We start from the raw sequence: 23454 nt of genomic DNA, 5'->3' as shown, positions 1-23454 counted from the left end.
CCTGCATCTGGGCGTCTTTATAATAAGACTGCCACAAAGAGAAATGCCGCCTGTGTAAACTACACAACGAAATGTAAACAGAGCCGTACTCCGCGCTGTGGATGCTCCAACATATTTGGCATTTTGTGTTGCGCTCGTGTTGTGTGAACATCCATTTCCTCGTTGGGGTTTTCAGCCAAAAAGAAAAAAAGGTTAAGAACCACCAGGTTGCATAACACACCCAACACTCCCTGCATATCACAGCAGCCGTCCGAAACGAGGACTGATCTGCACGCACACAAATCTCACCCAGGTATGGGGCAGAGACACCACATCAAAATGGAGGACGGGGGAGTCTGCCGAATGTGATTTTAGTCCATTATGTAATCCTCTAACCCAGTAACGAGTCATCCCACAGCAGCCCAGCCCTGATATATTTCTGACCCCGTGCTTGCCACAAAATTGGTTTCCCTTTTAGAAACCACGGGCTGTTTTTTGTCAGCTCAGCCTCTATACTTGGATTCTCTCACCTTCCTTTTCCCCCCTCTTTTCCCCACGTCACCGTCCGGCTGTTTAACCCTTTATCTCTATCGGTAAATGAATTCCTCCCCGACGGTTACACCCCAGCTCTACCGCTGTCCCTCCCTCATGGGTTTCCCACCAAAGTAAACCCATTAGATCTTCTTTACTGTCCAATCACATCCACATTCACTCTTTCCCCTAGCTTTAACTCTCTGTCACATCAATCAATCTTAGTCTGCACATTTTCCCTCCACCCCTACTTTTTTATTGCCCACCAACCCACAGGCCTTACCAGGTATGAGCTACAGTGAAGCGTCGCCTCTGTCGGATGCTCTTGTTGACCATCAGCTTGCGGAAGAGCCGCGGGGAGCTTCTAGGGGACAGCTTCGGGGACGTGGCTCCCCTCTTCCCTCCCATGACACCTGGCATCTTGGGTGGCTCCAGCTCCAGGTGCATGTGCTCCTTGAACGTCCGAATGCACGAGTCCATCTCGACGCTCAGCTCGTTGGATGACATCCCTGTGGGCAGACTTGTGCTCTTCTGTCAAATTCTACCAAATCCCGCCCAATTTTAGCCCCGCGGGCTAGTCATGTATGCTTTAGTTGGCCCTTCTCTTGTAGACACACTGAACTTTTCCACTGGGTTAAAATGCTGCAGAGAGCCTGAGCATGCACAAACAGTCACTCAGGAAAAGGCCAGCTCACACATACCTTTTTGTTGCTCTGCCTCTGTGCTTTCAATTCTTCCCCTTTTCCCTCGTTCTTCGCGAGTTTTTAGGGATTAGCCAGCCAGCGGTCGTGCCCTCCCGCTCCCTCTCTTCTGTGGCTCGTGCCCTCTGTTTTTCTGCTGGTCTTCGGTTCATCAGAGGCTCTCAGAGGAGCTTCTACAGCTGGGCCACATATAGAAGAATTCCCCTTCTCATTACGGCTTGTCCATCTCTCTCCTGGTCCTGCTCTCACGCCCCAGTGCCCCCTCCTTCTCCCCGTGTTCCTCTACCTCTGTCACTGTTGGCGCCTGTTAAGCGAACACCAACTCTTTCTCTCAGTCCATCAGGCGGCTTGATGTTGGAGGATCTCCCTTCATGAAAGATTCAGAGGGACTGAAAAGTGCTCTCTGCCTCCTCCTGTCTTGCTCTCTCTCCATTAACCACTGCTTGACGAACCCCTTTCTTGCAAAACAACCCCCGCCTCTCCCAAAGGCACTCCCGGTGTGGCACAGAGTGGCTCCCACTATGCTGAGGCTCAAGTCAGCTTTCCCTTCACTCGCACACTCAGAGCAGCGAGCGGAGCAGCGCTCAGCACGCAGGGAAATGCTTCACTTGCCGTTTCATTCAGAATATACACAAGGAGCTCCGAGCAGGCACGCAGCGAGTACAAGCCACACCTCCGACGCTGAGGATTGGCTGGCGGCTGTTGTGACGGCAAGCAGGCAGGCACGGTAACAGGTTGCCAGATTTATTATTTATTTTTTGTTTAGCTGGTATTTGTGGTAATGTTGCTGATGGTGTTGTGACCTTTAGCGAGGCAGGCAACTCGTGAGGACATGCCAAGTTAAAAATAAATAATTTGGAAGGGAGATAAAAGCAAACAGCTTAATGGGGCATCAGTAAAATGAATCATACGCACTGCTCAAAGGGCAGCCGATTCAAGTAAACACTCTAAACTACTGCAATTACAAGAAAACATATTGGTGTAAAGCATTCAGTAAAATCCATCTAATGTAATCCGTCTGTAATTCTGCCTGAACTGAACCAATCCAAGCATGAGATTGCCACAGTAAAGAGAAAGAACGGATACAGAATAGACACAGTCATAGCAGAAATACATCCACAAACACAAAGGACTACTCCTTGTGGTGAAGAGAGAGAAAAAGAGGGGCAATGCCCTGCGAGCAGAGAGGCGGGGAAGCTGAGGGAGAAAAATCTAAAGTGAACATCAGAGGAGAGCAGAATGGCAGGGAGTGCTGGAAATGTGAGTGCTTGCTCATCTGCTCGCTGGACTGATTTGTTGAGGTTGTGAGTCACCGATGATCCTAAAGCGCAGACGCATGAGGAGCTTTCACACCACATTTTGGCAAGAAAGCCTTTGAAAATAGTCTTCTCGTGCTTGAATATAAAGAAAAGAACGCTTGTAGTAATGCGAGACGTTATAGGAGCGCAGCAGGCAGACACGAGGCATTCCCCGACTCATTTCCTCCGTCAGTCTCCTGTTTTACATGCTAGTAAAAAAATCTGACCAGTCTAACACTTTGACATACCACTGGGCTGGGCTGGTCCCAGCATTTTGAGCTTACAGTGGTCCCTCACTATAACACGGTTCACCTTTCGTGGCGTCGGTGTTTTGACGATTTTTTGTGTGCAACTTTGCATGTTTTTTTAGTTTGTTTTTTACAGTGCATGGTGTTCTGCACCCTGATAGGCTGTAGACCACTGTCAATCTCGTACTGTGTCTCCTGTACAGTACAGAATGTGTTCAGCTTGTCAAATTTACATAAATCTTCGCTAGCAGTGTGACTTTAAAGTACTGTACTGTATGTTTGTAAGTTTTCTCCCAACAAACAACAATATCGATATTTTAGTCGGGTTTATGCTTCTTCTGGGCCTCGTCTATGTTCTCTTTGTGTTCCGTGTCTCCACGGTATGTTATGTGTTTAAAGTTTGTGTATTCCATGTTGTCAAGTTCATGTTGTCACGTCTACGTCCCATTATGTTCCCGTTTTATTTTGAAAAGCCTCGTGTTCCATGTTCGGTGTGTTTAGTTTCACTAACTTACTTAGACTTAGATCCTCCCGCGCTGATCGGCGCATCGGGCGACAAGAGAACGCCATCGAACTCGGTCTATCGCGGCAGTTGTTGCTTCATCCCATGACAGTTCGACTGAACGTAAATCTTCAAGGAAAGTCCTCCTCCCTGTTATTTTAGGTCTTCCTCGCCGTCTCTTTCCATTCTTCGGGTTCCACAGAACCGCGACACGGGCAGGTCTCGGGTCCGGTAGCCGAAGGATGTGACCGGCAAATCTGAACCGACGCTTGGTGACTTGGACATGGAGCGGCTCTACTCCCGCACGGCGATATACTTCTTCATTGGTAACGGGATCCCGATATGTGATCTTGAGCAGCCGTCGAAGACAACGTTGTTGGAAGACGTCAAGATGGCGGTTGATCTTTGCAGTTGATTTCCAAGTCCCCGCTGCATACAGTGCCGTCGGTATAATGATGGTCTTCAGGAGCTGCAACTTGGTTGATAAAGGCAGTGCGGTGGTCATCCATATAGGTCGTAATCGTTGAAAGGCTGCCCGTGCTTTCCCAATTCTGCACTTAACGTCATGCTCCACGTCCCCGTCACTGCTAAAAGTGCAACCCAGGTACATGAACCTGTCCACCTCTTCTAGCTGCTGCTGCTGCTTCACATTAACCGCTGTGTTTGATGGTGTAGCGTAACCAACTCGCATAATCTTCGACTTCTCACTGCTGATCCTGAGTCCTATCAGTGCTGCTTTGCTTTCTAAAGATGAGGTTGTTTTCTGAAGAGCCCGGAGTGTTGGTGCAAGTAAGGCTATATCGTCCGCAAAGTCCAAAACTGTGAACTGCTGCAGGGGATCACGTCCGGCGATGCCCATCGTGTTTGGTCCAATTGCTCGGCGCATGACATAGTCAATGGCGATGTTGAAGAGGAATGGCGATAGGACGCAGCCTTGTCGCACACCAGTATCGATGTTAAAATATTCCGTGATGCCGTTGTCTGTTCGGACGCAGCAACTAGAGTTGCGGTACAACGCTTGGAATGTGGTAACGAAGCAGTCGGGCACGCCGTAAGACTTGATGATTTTCCAGAGCGTGTCTCGATTAAGGCTATCAAAAGCCTTTTTAAAGTCAACGAAGTTCACGCATAGCCTTTGCTGGAATTCGAGGCTCTGCTCAATAATTGATCTCAGCGTGAATATTTGTTCAATGCAGGACCTTCCACTTCTAAAACCCGCCTGCTCCTCGCGTAGCCGTTCGTCCACCGTTCTCAATTTTTAGTTTCACTAAACTGCAACAATAATCCCATGTTTCCAGTGCATACAGTCCCAGGCATGTCTGACTGCGAGAGCTATGTGTCAGCCTTCGACGATGAATTAGTACCTAAAAAGGGAGCTACTTCAACAGCTTCCAACAAATCGCGGTACTTTGAAAAGTATGAAAGAAAACTCTTCTCACTAAAGGTGAAAACAACAAACCCGTATCATCAAATGAGGTAAAAACCCAGCATCAAATGCTAAGAACGAGGTGAGACGAGCAGCTGGTGATGTGCGACTCAAATGTAAACAAGTGACTCCACCAAGAGTCCTCGGAGCACTCGCTCCATATAACTGGAAAAGCAAAGGGTGGATGGAAATCACTGATGCAGTTATGTGGTGGAAAAGTGAGACTTTAAGCAGCTGGTTATAAAGTCGGACTCCAGATCCAGCAACCAGAGTTTTTAGTTTCATCATGTAATGAAGGAGGCTGCTCAAGACTTACAAGGCTAAGTCACTTTGGTTATTGAAAGCTGCTATAAAACACCAGCGAGGCTACTTTTGTGCTTATATTTCACTTTTCCTGCCTCGCTGAATATAATGCTCTGTCACTGTAATGAACGCACCTTATTTTAGTAGATTTACACTTAAATTTAGAAAATGTGTCATCACTGGCAGTAGCTCATTGGAAAGGGATAGAAAATGTCCTTCATTTACTTGTGCTTTACTCACTAGCATTTGCATATTACACTAAAATGCTGCTCAGTGCAAGTATCAAACGTTCAGTTTTTTTTTTATCACCAGTTTTCATCACATTTGCATCCAAAACTGATTTTTAGCTTCGTCTTTGCAGATTGGTGAATCACTGCTCACCTATTGCCAGTTAAACCAGTTGAAGACTTTCTCCAGCAGTTTCCTGTTTTCATATATAATATATTGATATCATATATGAATACATTAATGCTAATAAAACAATGAAATTGTTGTATAATCGTGTTTAGCCAACATGAAAAAAAACCCTAAAGGAATAAAGTTTAAGAATATTTTGTACTGGTGCTCATCAGGGAAACACAAACTGCTGAAAAACGTCCTACTGTCTGCACACAGATACTATTTTTCAGAAGTGATTGGTTGGTAAGCAGGGATTTCTGCCCTGGTGATCTCTAATCTGAAACATAACCTTCAACAACATTCCCCAGCAGGTAAGGTCTACCGCATATGTTACCAAAAACCACCTTCACAGCACAAGAAACCCAGGGTCAATCCTGGGAAGTGCAATCCTGCTTCATAGTACAGGCCTCTGAGCACTGAATAAAAGCAGCTCTATAAATATAAATGGAATAAAATTGTGGTATTATTATTAGAATGAAAATGCAAAGTTTAAGTATCAAATAATCAGAAATTACCATAACAGAGTGTTCCCATATGGTAAAAGATTTCCATTACTTATAGTTTAATTATAGAGATCAGATATGTTTTGCAGCTTCATACTGATTTTTTCATCCAAAATTAATGGTTCTTTTGATAGCAAAGGATGCTAATACATAAATTAGCGGACAAGACAGAAGGTTAGACCAGAGGTGGGCAACTCCAGGCCCCGAGGGCCGGTGTCCTGCAGGTTTTAGATGTGTCCTTGATCCAACACAGCTAATTTAAATGGCTAAATTAGCTCCTCAACATGTCCTGAAGTTCTCCAGAGGCCTGGTAACGAACTAATCATGTGATTCAGGTGTGTTTACCCAGGGTGAGATCTAAAACCTGCAGGACACCGGCCCTCGAGTCCTGGAATTGCCCACCCCTGGGTTAGACTCATGAACTGATGCCCCATCAATTACTGTTTAAACTTCTATGCTTAGCTATCTTGCACATATAGAGTAACTGTTGACTGACAGTTACTCTTCACACCTGCCCGTTCCTCCTGAGAGATCCATGTCAATGGTGGAAAGAAAATAAAGAAAAATCAAAGAGACCTGCACACAAATCTTAAAAATGACTGCTGGCTCTTGCACATTAGCGCATTCCAAACAGAAGAACTGGGAGCCAATGCCAGGAGAAAGATTGAAAGAGATTTAATTGAAGAGTAACTGGGCCATTGGATTCCATGTTGAACTGGATTTTACATCCTTGAGGGCTTAAATGAAAGCACTATGCATGATCACAGCACAGGAGGACCTGAGACACAACAGCCCCTGCAGCAAGTTGTGAAGCTCTGACAGGCCATTTGTTGACCTTTACATTAAGATTATGTTTTAGGCACCTGTGCCACCCCTAAAAATAAAGGTCTTGGTTAATTACTAAGTTATTTGTTTAAAAATAATTTGACAATAACTGATAATAATTTGAGTTAATTGTCAGTCCTTTTAGTTATATGCATTTATATATGCTAACATGCTAATGTTTAACTGGAATAAAGCTAACCATGTCATTTGATAATTAATTACCACAAAACTATATGTTAATATCTTAAAGTTAATAACCTTTACACATTTAGACCTACGAGCAATTTAGAGTTACCAATTAACCTCATCTTTGAAATTTTGCTGAACCTCAATCGCAGTGGCTAGCATGGATAAATGTATAGAATTAGCTAGTCCTGAGTCCCAATGAGGTATGGATTCCAGATCCAAAGCTGATAAAGTCGCAGATAAATTAGAGACTTCTGTGATTTCATGGTATGCTCGATCTGCAGCTGGACCTTTAGTAAATATTAAATTTCATCTATTTTTAAAATACTTTTTGAAGTATTAGATTTAGCTTTAAAATGCTATATTTTGCTAACATGCTAATGTTTAGCTGGAATAAAGCTAACCATGTCATTTGATAATTAATTACCACAAAACTATATGTGAATATCTTAAAGTTAATAACCTTTACACATTTAGACCTACGGGCAATTTAGAGTCACCAATTAACATAACCGCACTAACTGCATGTCAGGACTGTGGGAGGAAGCTGGAGTACCCAGAGAGAGCCCACGCAAACACAGGGAGAGCGTGCAAACTCTACACAGAAAGACCCCGCCCTGCGACAGACTGCCAACCTGTCCAGTGTGTACCCTGCCTCTCGCCTAAGCTGGGACAGGCTCCAGGATGGATGGATGGCATTACACTGTAAAGTGAACTATTTGTCAAAAAGTAACTTGGCTGCCTTGAAAAACAGAATAACATGTTTGGTTGTAGAGCTTAAGATTTCCATCCAAGCTGTTCACACTAGTATTTCAATGCAGCGAGGTTTGTACAGGATAAAGTTGATTAGGCTAATTTCTCAGTGTTGTTATTTGTTAACTCGGCTTATCATTTTAGATTAAAATAACTCCCATACATACATGTATATGTGTCAACTGAACATTTTCAGTTCAATGAAGGTGCTATTTCTAGGCTTTCTAGATTCCAGGTTATTTTAAATTGAACCAGCTTGTTATTTTTTTATCGCGTCAATTTGAAGTCAATAATTGCAGTAGTCGGGTTTTTTTGGTTGCACAGAACCAGACAGTAGAAAAACTAATCTGGGGATTACTAGACATTAAGTTTCATTCTCCAGGACCATCAGTGTCTAATAAATACATAAATAATGTGATTATCTGCTGGTATACAGACAGAGCTATTAATAAAGAATTTACTATTTAAATTCTTTGTTTCAACTTTACATTTATGAGCAGTTCTTGTTTTTCATCATGAAAAAACTTAATCTCTCTCTTTTTTAAATACTGATCACGTAATTTATAGATGTGTCTTTGGCCTAAAGGATCCTGGGAAGAGTGTTTTTCACACATCTTACTAAGAGTGTGATAAAATGCATTAAAACAAAAGCAGCCCTAAGGCTTCGCTTTGCTTTACTTCTCTTTTCAAACTGTGGCGACTTCGGTGCTAGGATAGCTGGCATATTTGCTGCTGCAACAGTTCTTACAGATGGAAACGAGCTCTGATTGGGATCAGTGCTTTTCTAGGATGAAAATAAATGAATATATTCATGAATATGCTGTTATGTATCCACCTGACATCCAGCGTGACCTTGGTTTGATGCACAGTCAGGAAAACGGATGGATAGATACTGACATGTTTCTGTTCATATATTTTTAATTTGCTAAATTAGTATTGGCTTAATTTTTTCCACGTATACTTTCCCCTCAAACCCCTATCTGTCACTCTCCATAATTCACAGCGTATAAGAAAGACGCCTCTTCTCGTCCCATGCACCTTTACTCACTGAGCTAGACAATATTAGAAGTGTGCTGCCAGGGAAGGAGGTCTTACACGAGCGTAGGGGTCAGATAAATGTAGTACAGGTTGCAAGGGATGTATTTAGGTCTTGAGAAAGCTCTTGATGTCGTTCCTCAGGCTACATAAAACCCTCTTTTCTTTATTCCTCCTGTCACACGCCATCTCTCTCACATTAGTGAAAACAATCCTGCATTGTGGCCTAGATTTACAGAGCTGTAGCGATACACAAAGGTTTACGGAACCAGAGATTCAAACACAAAAAAGCAGATAAATGTCATGTGTGAAAAAGCATGAAAGGTAATTAAAAAGAGGTGTTGCATTATTTATACTTTACGTTACAGCAGTGGACGATTGAAATGAAAAAAGGAAGTCAGAAATAAACATAAAAGGAAGGACGAAAACAAGAATATGAGCCTTAAAATAATCTAGAAAGAAGGCTGAACAAAGAGTATTATTATTTGAAGGTGACATTGTTGCACATTCCTAGATAAGAGTGAAAAATAATATCCATGACAGATTTCTCTCTGGGATGTTTGAGTATAAGCAGACAGATTAAAAAAAGAAAAAACTCCATGTCTCTGTCACTTCACAGCTTAACAGACTAGAATATTCTCAGGTTTAATTCTCAGCCCGACTCGGACATGAGAGGATTGCCATGTAACAAAAATCTGGTTTTTTTCCCTCTGGCAGTGAACAAAAAACCTGCAGAGCTGATGAAACTGTGCGTGCACGACTTGTACATGTTTACAAATAAGTATGTATAACATTTAACCAGCTACAAAAAAAAGGATGATTAATCATCAGAAGCATGTTGGATGCTCCACGCGCTCTTCCTGGAGGTAACTGAATTGCTGGAACTACAGCCACAGTGCATAATCTGCCTGCCTTCATCTGTTGCTTGCTAAAATGAAAAGTGCAAGATCCAATTTCTGCCTCCTGGCCGTGATGATTACCAGCACCCACACAAAAGCCGTCTGGGACACCAGCGTAGAGGGCAGCGCTCGAAACACATCACGCAAAGAAAGTACACCGAGTGCAGACGAGTCATAATCTGACCAGTGACGCTCTGACACGATGGGGAAAAAATAGAAATAAAAAATAAATATAGCTCCAAATCAAGTTTAAACAGACTTTCAACATGGAAAATTTCACTCATTCTGGGAAAACCTTCATCATCATACATCACTTAACTTTAAACAGCTAAATGCAGAATCAAAGTATTCTATAAAGAGAAGATGTATAAGCATCCATCACTGATAGAAGTTATAGCCATGCAAGTACAGTAAAAATTCAAAGCATAAAAAAAATGTATAGCAGTAGAGCAGGGCGATATGACCAAAAATATTTATCACGATATACATTTAAAAATTTGCGATAACGATATAACTGACGATATAATTGACACGAGACAAAATACTTTACAACTCCTCAACTTTATTAGTGCAAAAAACCCATCAATGTATTTTCACTTAAACAAGCAGCTGTTTTTTTTATGTGCATTAAAGTTATATAAAAATGTAAAAATTCGTTGCTGACAGTTTAACCAAAAGGCATTTCCAGTGGAAACTGGCCGACATATCCTCAGCATAACCATGTATAATATCCACAGAACTTAAAGAGGTTATACACACACAATACGGTAACATTATGTTGAAGCACAGTACGTATCACTCCGCGAGGCTCCGCCTACGATGCCGTAATGCTCCGACAATCCATCAAGCGGTGCGGCTTCGTAGCTTAGCAAAGTCGTACTGAAACATCTGACAGATTTTCGAGCGCCGTGTACATAAAATCGTTTCGAGGTCAGTAAACACAACCAGAGTTCATACATAAGGCACACGGGATTATAAGGGGCTCTGTCGACTTTCAGAAAAATCAAAGGATTGATTTTAAGTGCGCCATATTTTCCAAACAACACGGTAATAACGACGGCCCGCTAGCATGCGCTACCAAAAATAGTGCTTTGTTGTGTATCTGACGGACGAAAGCTAAACCAGTTCCACACCAGTGAAGTTGCAGCATTTTTATAAACCAGTTCTGGTTCATCTGTTTCATTTAACGATCCACTTTCGCTCTTCTCATTCTGCATCGCCGCCATGTGTGTATGTAAACAAAGGCACTGCGCATGCGCGTTTTACCCATATTCTATGGCGATATTTCATTTTCTTATCGTTGCCCAAAATTACACCGGTATCACCGTGAACGGTATGATATAGCCAGCCCTATATAGCATGGTGAAACGTCTTATTGCACTCTAACCGGTAAAGAAACAAATGCATTGCACGGTCTTTTCAAACATGCTACCTGAGACAGAACTACGCAGACCTGCAGGCTCTGTCGATCCATTGTGATCTTTCTTTTGGCCAATCATTACCTCAGTCATCAGACTCTGAGCAACACAAGGCAAAATATTTGACCAGAAAACCCATATTTTAAAACATATGTGGTTACTGTGAAAGTTTCAGGAGAATTTGTCCCATCATGAAAATTGTACACTAGTTTGGTGCTTTATCATATTTCATCTCTGCTGCAGACACCCCTCACCTTCATGCAAATTACTCAGCATACAATATGTAATGAACACAAAACAGCTAATCACCTTTCTTATGCTCAACTTCACATGTCACAACTCTGGCATCCTTGAATTGCCCCCAGTCGTCACCTTTTCAGCTGGGATGCACTAAGAATCACAGCTACAGTTACACTGAAGGGGAACTAATGTGCTTTCCCTCGTGCGCTGTCACATGTTTAACGTTACAGTGGTGGAGGCTCGCATTAACTACTTCTTTTAGTCAAAGGAAGGAGAATTCATTATCACTCAATCACTCCCATCTGCTGATCAAACCTTATTATTCAAGGGTGAAGCCAATCAGAAGGGCGTTAGCTTAAACTAAGTGTGGCCTAAAGGGAGAGCAGCTGGCAGTGGATGAATATGAGGGGCTATATGAGACAAATGGGGATTATTTCGAGGTATAAATCATACAAAGCTCCTTCGTTAAGATCCAAGAATGAAAATGAGGTGCAAATGAGCGTAATAAGCTCTCTTTAAGGTCTGACGCTGCACACATCTTCATGCATAAGACACAAATTTACTGTAGCTCCCATCTTTACAAGCAGAGGTTCTTATGCACAGTTGCACAAACACACACGATTTCCACAATCAATGCACGAGGCACTCGAAGCTTGAAAATGATTGTGCACATCAGCAGGAAAATAATTAAAATCCCAAAATAACTTCTTGCTCCCTCCTCCTCCTCCTCGTAATCACCGAGGAAGGCACTTAAATAAGTACGAGTGGAACGAGAGGGGATCAAGAGGAGGGATGGGGCAAACTGTTGTTGACTTGGATTTAAAATTGCACTGCAGACAGATATACATAGAAACATGTAAACAGTCGCGCACACATCCGCCAGCTCGTGGCTTCACAGGGGGAGAGAGTAATCAGACTTGAGGAAGGTTGTGCTGACCGCAACATTTAGGGAGCAAAGCGTAATGGCTTTTAGAAGAGAAGAGTACACGAGGGAAACACGTCTGCCTCTGCCACCACGGTTACTGACAGCTGACACACGCCTCACCTGCTACAAAGCCTGTGGCTGCAGGAGTGGACTGTGCTGCCATCAGTAAAGTCGCTGTTAACAGAAACAAAAATAAATGCAGTAAATATCTACAGGATGTTCAGAGCCGTCAAATTCAAAAGAAAAACAGCAATAAACGTCATATTTTGAATTCTCTGCTGGAGTCATTTATTACAATATAACAATATAACATCAGGTGTTTCGATGAACATCAGATCACAAATGTCCAAAACAAACATTTAACCATCCAGTGCACCGAATATCTGCATTTACACGATGTTTGCTCTCCGCATGTGTGCATCCAGCTAGAATTAACACACTGCACTCTGCTGGTTACAAGAGAAGGTACAACACTTTTAAACATGCAGTCGTGTTAATCCACAAACGAGGACTTTGTACATCAGCATCCACATGCAGGGCTTTGTTTGATGCTTCAGAGAAAAGCGGCCTGGACTTTAATGTTTAATACATCGGTGTCGAACTCCAGTCCTAAAACGTTTCCACGTGTCCCTGCTGCGACACACCTGAATAGCAGAACTAAGTCATTAGCAAGGCTCTGTAGAACTTGACTGCATGCTGAGGTGGCAATTCAGTCACTTGATTCATTTTTCAATGAACATTTTTTCAAAAACTTACTGTGATGGACACTTAGGCACAGGTTAAAGTCCAAAAAACTGATTTTTTATTTAACCCAAAAAACATAATTAGTTAAATCATGCAAAAAGAATCAAAATCTTGGGCCCATAAAAGAGGTCAAAATAACAGAACTCTACTCAAAGTTGACAACACTACTGATAACTCAAACAAACTGACCTAACTTAACGAGACAAAGGGGAAACTTAAATAGTGGCTGATCAGCCCACAAAAACAGGAGAAGGGGTAAAACACACAAAACCTAACTAAACCAAACATAATGAACTCCAATTCCCCCCATGGTCCCGAGTTATGGCATGAACCAATTTGCAGTCTTCCTTTAAAGCTGGCTCCGCCCCTTTTCCACCTCTTGGCTCCTTAATCAAGGGACTGGAACAGCTGCAACACTGTGTGGCTGTAAGTGCAGCCATCACACTTACATTCATTTAAATGTACTTGAGTACGGTTAGGGGTCGCCACCTCAGCGTGCACTCAATTCTTGCTAAAGACCAATTAACTTTCTTCAGGTGTGTTGCAGCAGGGACACATTTAAAAGTTTACAGCGGCCCTCGAGGACTGGAGTTCGACACGTTTAACAGCACAAACAATCTGAATAGTTTGACTTGGATACTTTGTTACATCTCTCCTGATCATTTGTATTGTCTTTGTGATTTCTTCAGCATTTAACATATCAATAAAATTAGACTTGCAGAGTTCCCAACAGACAGTTTTAATAGCAGAAACATTACTTCATTTGTATAATACAAATATTACATTTTTCAACTGTTTACAGTACTGTGTGAAAGTCCTGAGCCACTCCTCATTTGTGAAGGTCTTTCTTTGGACATTGATTGCTTTTTCTACACATTTCAGAGTCTGCACCAAACAGACCCATCTTAAAGTGTATTTTTAGGAATTACTGGCAGCTTGCCCCAAAATCAATGATCCGAAGAACAGTGCCAATGCAGTAAAATGGTAAATGGCCTGTATTTGTACAGCGCTTTTACTAGTCCCGCCTAGGGACCCCAAAGCGCTTTACACGTCCAGTCATCCACCCATTCACTCTCACATTCACACACTGGTGGAGGCAAGCTACAGTTGTAGCCACAGCTGCCCTGGGGCAGACTGACTGACAAAAGTATTCCATAATAGGAAAACACATACGGGAACACTATCAGCCATGGATTGGCCTCACCAACCGACCTTTTTTTATGCTTTTTATTTATATCTGTGTTTGCAGATTTTTTATAAACTGCTGCACTTACTGTTTTCCCCACTTGTCTAGCAAAATGAAAAAAGACATGAGGCGTGGCTGAAACTTTATCTGCGTGTAAAACTGGAGAAAGTTACAATCTGTTGTTGTAAACACCGGCACATGTGCTCTCTGAGAGAAAGAAATCATTGTAGCCACATCGAGCCCCCCATCACCTACAACCAGAGATGGGCAGTAACGCGTTACTTGTAATCCGATTACTTTTTCTAGTAAAATAAGGGATTACTATTGCAAAAACAGTAATTAGATTACCGTTACTTTCCCGTAGGAACGCTGCGTTACTGCGTTACTAAAACCGTGATTTTTTTGGGAGAATGTCTCATGACAGTGACGTAAGCGAGTGCGACGTTCGTGACAACAGCTGTGTGCAGATCAACAATGGATCATATATCGAGTGCAGAGAGAGTATGAGCGTGCAGCGTTTAAAGCGTGGAAGTACTGACCTTACTTTGAGTTTGATTCCATAAAAAGTGACAAAAACATTAGTGTCCGTTGTGCGTGGGAAGAAAACTTCTTTTTACAGCAAAAAAACCCCGAAGCTACCACCGAGTAGCTACAACGTAATGGGAAACTCACAGAGAAACTCGCGGATTCTTCCACTGACCGCGGCACACCTGCACCAGGGTAACCCTCCGCCTACCCCACTCCTGCTTTACAGGTGAAAATAGAGCAACAGGACCGCTAGTCTTTGACTTTATTTATTTTCTGCTGTGTTTTACTTGCATCTATTTGAAAGACTGAGTGTAAACACAAAAAATATATTTTATGTGCTGGAATGTGCAGAAAATAGGTTTAAATATTAAACAAATTTCTTCAAGTCAGTGAATGTTGCATATAATTAAATTTTTGCTTGATGCATAAAGTTAAAAGATTAAAACTAATAAAACAAGTTTTAAAAAGAGACTTTTCCATTTGATTACATTTTGTATGATGGATTATGTAGAAAAAGTAGAATTGGGCTGAAAGATCTATCACTTTATCACCTATTCAGGTTGTAAATCGTGTTTTTAAAAAGTAACTAAGTAACTAAGTAATTAATTACTTAGTTACTTAGTTACTTTTTAAAAACACGATTTACAACCTAAGTAATTAATTACTTTTGAAAATAAGTAATCAGTAAAGTAACGGGATTACTTTTTGGAGGAAGTAATCAGTAATTAGTTACTGATTACTTTTTTCAAGTAACTTGACCAACACTGCCTACAACTGTGTCGACTCACTATGGAGCAGCACACATACGCATCCATACACCACACAAACACATACACTTAAATTCAGTGCCAATCATTGCTAATTAGCATCCACCTTTCAACATCCATTTATCTAAAGAGAAGTAAGCACTACGCAACTCCAACTCAAGTGTGCCTTAACTGGATTTATCTCTCCTAACATCAAACTCACTGAGAGTACTCGAGTAAAGAGCCAGTAAGGGCTGATTGGCCAGCTTAACAAAAGTGTATCTGAATTTAATACAACAGGCTTCCAACCCAAACCCAGCCACACGCCGTTTGTGTACGTGTCATCTGAAACTGCACACTGTGCCTCCTGCTGTGAACGAGTGCCCGGTGTGCACCAGGATGCACTTTCTCTGTGGGCCGAGTGCATGAATAATGTAAAGAGGCGGCATCATCTTCATCAGCGTTAATGGGACATGAAAAATCACACACTGATGCAGAGAGGTTTCTGTACTCTCTACAGCTCATTTTGCTGATGCTTGTCTGCAAAGATTAGTCAAGCTGTGCTTAAGTGTTATATAAATGTGGGTTGAATAACTAGTTTTAAAAATATGTGTATTATAAAATATAAAACGTGTCATTAACCTCAAACTTCAGTGCCATGCATATATTTATTATCAGCTCATTTTAATCAAAGGAACTGAATCATCAACTAGAAGGCAGACATGTATGTAGAGGTTATGTAGAAGTAATCCGATTACTTACACAGAAGTACTGATTCCACACTGTAAAGCACATTTTTACCTGTAAGAGCAACTAAATGTAGCTTAAAGTGATGTTAAAGTACTAAATGTATAACAGTGTAACAATAAGTAAATGGCCTGCATTTGTAACAACTAACAAAAGTAACAACTTATTGTAATTACTTTGTATCTATTTTCTTAACCACTACTTTCATTCACAGGGGGCTGGAGACCATCTCAGCTCTCATTAGGCGTGAGGTGGCGTGCACCACGGACAGGTCGCCAGTCTATCGCAGAGGATGCCCACGGAGAGACACACAGCCCTTCGTGCTCACACTCGCACCTCATTTACAACCATATTGCATGCATGACTGTAGCACCGTGGGAGGAATGCTGCAGTCCCACACTGACAGAGCACGCAAACTCTTTGTGGAGTTTGCGTGCCCTCTAGCAGATCATTACATGAAGGAACCTTTTAAAAACAAGCGCGTCCATGCTCACAGGTGTACACACGGGTGCTCACACACACAAACTACACCCTTTTTGGCTCCTACCTCAAAGCACACTGTGCTGTTGATCTTACGTGCTGCACAATAATGTTTAATATTTAGTATTTACTGTTATATTCCCATAGATCATCATGATGTTGTTTATTGTATTACTCTCGTTTTCTTCTGCTTGTTTTCTTTTTTCTTTCTCAACAGGTGATCCAGGTGATTGATATGTATTTTTTTTGTCTGCTTATTTAGTTGGTTTTTGTTTTTTTGCCCTTTATCCCCGTCCTTCTTCTCCGCTGTTTTTCCCCTCTCTTCCTTTCTCCCTTTTCTTTTCCTCATTCAAGTCTGTCCCGTATCTAGCAAGTTAAAATAAATAAATAAAATAAACAATAAAAGATGAATCAAATAGACCATTACGGCAAGGCTGGGATGGTCAGTTTGGTAAAGTAAATCCGTTGGGCATCTTTCTTCGCCTTTAGACAATAATTCTGATGCAAAAGAACCAAACGGGACAGGCAAAAAAAAAGAAGAAAAAAAAAGAAGGTGGAGTCAAACCCAGAATTACGTGATTAAGGACAGCACGAACCATCTGCTACTCGATGATTGAAATAATGAATCGAGCTGTTGATCATTTTCTCAATTTGACAAACTGTAAGCATGAATTATTGTCGTATCTGTGTTAAAGGAAACCAAACAGTTGTTGGATTTTAATATGTTATAGTTTAGTCTTTATTATGGAGCGAGATCATTGCCTTTCTGTGACACAAGTCAGTGTTGAGGCATTAACCCTTTAAGACCTACCATAGAACCAAGTCCGCCAGAGCTTATATTATATGTTTACATGCTGTGGAGCCATTTTTGGGAGCATTTCAAGTTGCTATACATCAATACAACCATTATAGCCTAAATTTTAATAATATGTCTGCATTAAGTGCATAGTAATTACATAAATTACAAAAAAGTGCAATAAACTACAAAAAACTTGAAAATCGTTTTTGTTTTTTTAACATATATTTTTAGTTAGAGAAATTTAAGAGGCTTATCCCTCAAAACTGTAAATACAAAAAAGTTGCACAAAATAGTTTCCCACCACAGGAAATTTATTTTGAGTGTCTTCATAGTTTTATTTTTGAAATACACCAATTTTTATATACTGCAGGAAAAACGAAAATAATTATTATACTGCAAATTTGCAAAAAAGCAGCATATGCACCAAAATAAACTATTTCCAGCAGTGCAATATGAGTCCTAAGCATCCCAGAAACCACACAGAAAGTCATAAAGTCAAACATAACTTTTAAAAACACAATTATAGGCTCATGAGGCCCTGATGGTAAAAAACTACATTTCCGCGTCATGACGTCACTTCCGGTTTTGGGCAGGTCATGGCGGACATGCGATAGTTCGCGCTGACGTCTAATCCAACCTAGGAAGTGTTATGAACAGCTGATTGGATCAGCAAAGCGTGTTTCTGGAATATTATGTTTTTGTTGCTGCAAGTGCTTTTTATGCAGTTTTTGCAAAGCTATATGTGGAAGGAAACTGTGACCGAGGACAAGCTGATGGCATAAGATGTAAGTACAACTCCTCCGGTTTCATATGCAAAAAAATTATTGTGCTAGCTCACGCGGTTGCAGAGTTGCTGGGATTTAAAAATAGTTACGCAAAACAGAGCGTGCTGCTCTGACCGGCTTTAAAGGGTTAAAAACTCACTGTGTAAATGTTGAGTTCTGTCACACTTAGACCAATGTAACCTGAAGAGCAACATGCTAACAAGAGCTCGCGTGTTCATGGCAGATGCCCCAGAAACCACCTGAAGAAACATGTTCATTAACCCTCCCCTAATGCACAAACACACTCATAGTATTCTTCCTGTGAGATTAACATTAACTGTACACCTTCTTTGTTTCAGCCCACTCACCATTCAGGATCCACCGGTGTGATGTCTATCCTGGGAGGAGCTCCGAACGGCAGGGACGTCGGCCTCGTCATGATCTCTCCGTCAGGCGTCCGCGACCTCTCCCCCTGACGCCACGACAGCGGGGGTAGCTGCAGGTTGCCCGAGAAACGCCGTCGTCCTCGGCGCAGGTCGACTCCCAGAGTGCAGGAAGGGGAAGTGAAAGACTCACTGAGGCAGCAGTCCGGAGGCTCTTTGCTGTCCTGAGAAGAGAAAGAAAGAAAAACAATTAAAAATACAGATTAAAAAAATTAAAGCAAGATAAAACATTTTCTCCACTAAAAAAAATAAACAGAGCAAAAAGAAATTAAACTTTATCACCAACCCACAAACCTGTTCTCGCCAGTTCATCACATGTTTGCCCACTAAGTGGCGCCATAGCCTTGTTTTTGACTCAAACTCAACTCTATTACCATACAGTGGATCGGTGACCTGATGCAGCGTCTGCTTTCTAAGAAAGAAATAAGTATCACGAACAAAAAAACCTCGACTGTTTAAAAAGAGTGACAAACGTGTCAGTTTCCATATTTCTAATACTCACGTACATTTAAAACAAGATCAACGCAGCTGTTTATTCTGTTTCACTCATTCCTCCTCTGAAGCTTCAGCTCATCCACTTTATTTACGGACATCATTTGTCTTATTACTGTAGCGTACGCCGTCTGTAGTGAACTGATTGCACGGCATGTAAACCATGTTTGTGTCTCAGCTGCACGGCCTAATTTAACACGTAGCTCTGAAAGCCATGATAGAGCCTGACGAGTGTTAATGAGCAAACGAGAGAGAAAAACTGAGCATGTGCTTAGATTTTCTAGCATGCACATCAACTATGCAAACTCACAGGCTACACTTGTTCAACTGCTCGTTAACGCAAATCTAATCAGCCAATCACCTGGCAGCAACTCAGTACATTCAGCTATGTAGATATGGTCGAGCTGCTCAAGTTCAAAGTGAGCATCAGAATGAGGAAGAAAGAACTTAAATGACTCTGAATGCAGCGAGGCTGTTGGTGTCAGACGGGCTGACGTCGTTCATAAACTCGTGATATACCTGGATTTTTCCACACGATCATCTCGAAGATTTACAGGACGATTTGAAAAAAGAAAATACTCAGCGAGTGGCATCAGCTGATGACTGCTTCGAGCTGCTTTGAAATGGTAAATGGTCTGTATTTGTATAGCGCTTTACTTGGTCCTAAGGACCCCAAAGCGCTTCACACTATACACAATCATCCACACACTGGTGATGGCAGCTACACTGTAGTCACTGACAGAGGCGAGGCTGCCGGACACTGGCGCCACCGGGCCCTCTGACCACCACCAGTAGACAACGGGTGAAGTGTCTTGCCCAAGGACACAACGACCGAGACTGTCGGAGCCGAGCTCGAGCCGGCAACCTTCCGATTACAAGACGAACTCCCAACTCTTGAGCCACGATCGGAAAGCAACAGCAGCTCAAATACCAACTTGGTACAACTAAGGTGCAAAGAACCTTGAAGGACACCAGAGCAGAAGACCACACCGTTCAGGAAACTGAGGCCGCAGGCTCACCAAAACTGAACAACAGAAGACCGGAAAAACATTTCCTGGTCTCTCAGTTCCTGCAGTGACTCTTTCATGGTGTGGTCAAAACACGAAACAATCCATCCGATTTTGTGTCAGCTGTTCAGGCTGCTGCTGATCTAATACTGTGATTCTGAAATACTATGTAGTCATATTTAACTGCCCGCTATTCTTCTCCGTCTTTGTCGTCTCAACAGCTTATGTTTACGCTTTTGATATCCTCTGACATATCTCAAATATCTCACACACCTCTCAAGAAATTATTTAGTTTTTTCTTGATGTTAACAATCATTCAGTTAAGTTAGATACTTCCTCTCTTGTTTCCTGAATGTTTTATTTTGTGTCTCCCACTCAGGTAGCTGAAGGTAGCAGCTAAAACACCACCTAGCATCAACACATCATGCGATAAGAAGCGGCGGCATGTATGGAAATCACCTGCACCTGGAACACACAGAAGATCCCACACATGCCACGGTGATGCTCAATTATCCCGTACCACAGCCAAATTATGGGCTGTCTTGATCTCTCATGGTTCGGCTAATGTGAGACATTTTAAAATGCGGAAATATAAAGTGTGACAAGTCATGTCAGTATTTACCACCTCTCTTCTTGGCTAGCTGCCTCCCTCTGCCTACGCGTGGCTTCTCTGCATTACCAAGCTAACAACGCATCGCTAGCAGCGCTACAACCTCACTTCACTGCACATTTACTTTTAGCCGTGTGGGCAATGATGTTTTCCCCTCGTGGCTTCCAGGAGCCCAACAAATCCTGATTGTTCAATCAGTGCTAACGGCAAACAAGGATACTGAAAGCTTGATTTGGCTTCTGTTTCTCCATTGTGTAAAAATCATCTCTTTGTTTTGCTATTAGCAGTTGTTCATTTTTCATTTGTGTCTGTAAACTTTACCCAGCTGGGTTCAGCTCGTTATATTTAATTCTTATCCTGCTCTAAGAGCTGTCGCTTGGTGCACTAATTACTCCCGAATGCAGACTGGTCTTCATCCAAGTCACATTTAGAGACAAACACAACTAAGCTGGAAACACCCCGAACAGTTTTACTCTGCAAGTCTTAATTGAACACACTGGATGAGTGAACTCACAGAGTCTTGTTATTACACCAGGAGAAGTAATTTGGGACAATTTATCAAGATAAAACGGATCTTCATATTTCTGGTGTCTTCATTGAACATCCATCTTCACATCATGCTGCAGCAGTTCATTTGGTTTAAGGGCAGGACTGTCTGCAGGACACTGCCCCAGTTTCATGGTTTCCTTCATGTCCTCCACTTACACCAGGAGTGGGCAATTCCAGGCCCCGAGGGCCGGTGTCCCTGCAGGTTTTAGATGTGTCCTTGAACCAACACAGCTGATTTAAATGGCTAAATTAGCTCCTCAACATGTCCTGAAGTTCTCCAGAGGCCTGGTAATGAACTAATCATGTGATTCAGGTGTGATGACCCAAGGTGAGATCTAAAAACTGCAGGACACCGGCCCTCGGGGCCTGGAATTTCCCACCCCTGACTTACACCATTGTTTTTATTCAACATTTATTTTCCCTACAATCTACGCAGAAACACTTACATTAGCAAGGTTTTCATTTACCCTTTAGGTCTTTACATTCTTCTATAAATAATGGTGTGTTCATTATAATTTATTAGGTACACCTTACTAGTAATAGCTTAGACCTTCTTTTTGATTTAATGACATTATGATTTAAATGTCTTGATGCATGCCCAATCATCCAGTTAAGGAAACCCTAGAAAATGAATTCTGTTCATCTAGACGTAGTGTTTTCAGTGGGAGAAACGTTTCTTCACGTGGGGAAACCTGCAGTCAGCTGAGACCAAAGACCATCTGTGTATTGAGGAGATGATCTTGTTGTCATTTTGTGCTAACGAGCAGTCAATACTAGAGATGGCACGATACTACTTTTTTATGTCCGATACCGATATCATAAATTTGGATATCGGCTGATACCGATATGAATCCGATAGTGTGTTTTTTAATTAACACTGTTTTTTTTTAATATATTGCTGCTTTTTGTATAAGTTCATACTCAAGTTTAAATAAACAAACAAACACTAAAGCTATTCTGTTATTCTGTATGCAAAAAATACACTGCACCCAAAATATTTCATAGTTCAGCAAAACTGATCAATCTAATAAACTTAAACCTGCTCCATCCTCCCTATTCTGGTATTTTAAAGAGTAAGCAACCTAACTAATAAGGTTGCAAGCTCCCAGAAAAAAAAAAAATAGGGAATCACCCCCCACCTCATGATGCTTAATCGACATAATCAACTTTAATTTGATGAAGTGTGAAACAAAATGCACAAAAATCAATTATTTTCAAGAAGAAGAATTAAATAGATTCAACATCTTTCTTCAACAGAATTGCAGACTGCAAGGAAAGGAAAAAGTACTACAGCTTACTAGGGTATATTAGACTTAACAGTTACTACATACAGTAATGGACTTCTATACTTTTTACATCAGATTAAAGCTTTGGGTGTAAGATTCAGATAATTATTTATTAAAAGCTGAACATTTTAAATGAGAATAAGAAAGAAAAGTATGTCTTTGTGCCCCCTTTCCCTGTTCATGCCCTATCGGCCCCCCTGGCTAAACTTTGCTAGATCCGCCCCTGCACAGTTACCAGCCGTCAGCTGCGTAGAAAACGATCCTGGTGTAGAAAGTAATATTAAATAAATTCTAACAACAGCTTATCAAGCTTAATAGTGCTGCTGTTGTTCAGCCGCTGGTTTCCTCTTTCTGGTGCAAAGTGGGCCAAAAACAACGAAGAGAGACAGACTCGCGACAGAAAAGCTGATCAGCTGATCATTGATCAGTTTCACAATTGAAGTAGCAGCAAGAGAGGGAGGGAGAGAGAAGAGGCAGTCACTCCATATATACAGCTAAGCGTTTTGCAATTTGGTCTAATTTTAAAAAGTTTAAATTTCTTCGGTATTAAACAGCAGAAATGAGGCTTTGCTGTCAGAGGTAAGTTTTGAAAAACAAAAATAGAGTGAGAGCAGTGCAGGAAGTGGGATTTTATCGTGTCGGAAGCAAAACAGCAAATGTAGGAGGGAATTAATGACAATATTTATCAAATGTGAAGCGTAGTTTGGATCTTTTTCTGCTAGTTCAGTAAATTTTGGTCATAGAGTGACGAAACCTGCAGAATCAGAATCTGTGAGCTGTCGGCTTTCAGGCCCAGTGGACGTGCCGTCGGGTGAGAAAGCCGACAACTCAAAGATTCTGATGCCTGGGATCCACGCAAAGCGTGGAACCAGTTTCTCATTTGCTGTTTTAGCTGTTTGGTG

General features: G+C 41.7%; 1 protein-coding gene across 3 annotated transcripts in view; it reads right to left on the bottom strand.

Annotated features, from left to right (window-relative positions):
* pde4ba (phosphodiesterase 4B, cAMP-specific a) overlaps nt 1-23454 on the bottom strand; it is a 220286-nt gene that overhangs the window by 147068 nt on the left and 49764 nt on the right. The window contains exons 1-2 of one of the 3 annotated variants that reach the window (XM_087830359.1): nt 1212-1819; nt 794-1019 (exon numbers count right to left, since the gene is read on the bottom strand). In XM_087830359.1, coding sequence (XP_087686485.1) covers nt 794-1017 — 224 coding nt within the window. In that variant the 5' untranslated portion in view covers nt 1018-1019; nt 1212-1819. Of the gene's footprint in view, nt 1-793; nt 1820-18533; nt 18773-23454 lie in introns of those variants that run through there. The other 2 variants (XM_087830357.1, XM_087830358.1) reach the window with 2 other exon arrangements.

This window comes from Neolamprologus brichardi, chromosome 17 (genome assembly GCF_056152115.1).
Source record: "Neolamprologus brichardi isolate AB-2024 chromosome 17, ASM5615211v1, whole genome shotgun sequence".
In the NCBI taxonomy this organism is placed as follows: Eukaryota; Metazoa; Chordata; class Actinopteri; order Cichliformes; family Cichlidae; genus Neolamprologus; species Neolamprologus brichardi.
This window is presented reverse-complemented; position numbering and strand designations above follow the sequence as displayed.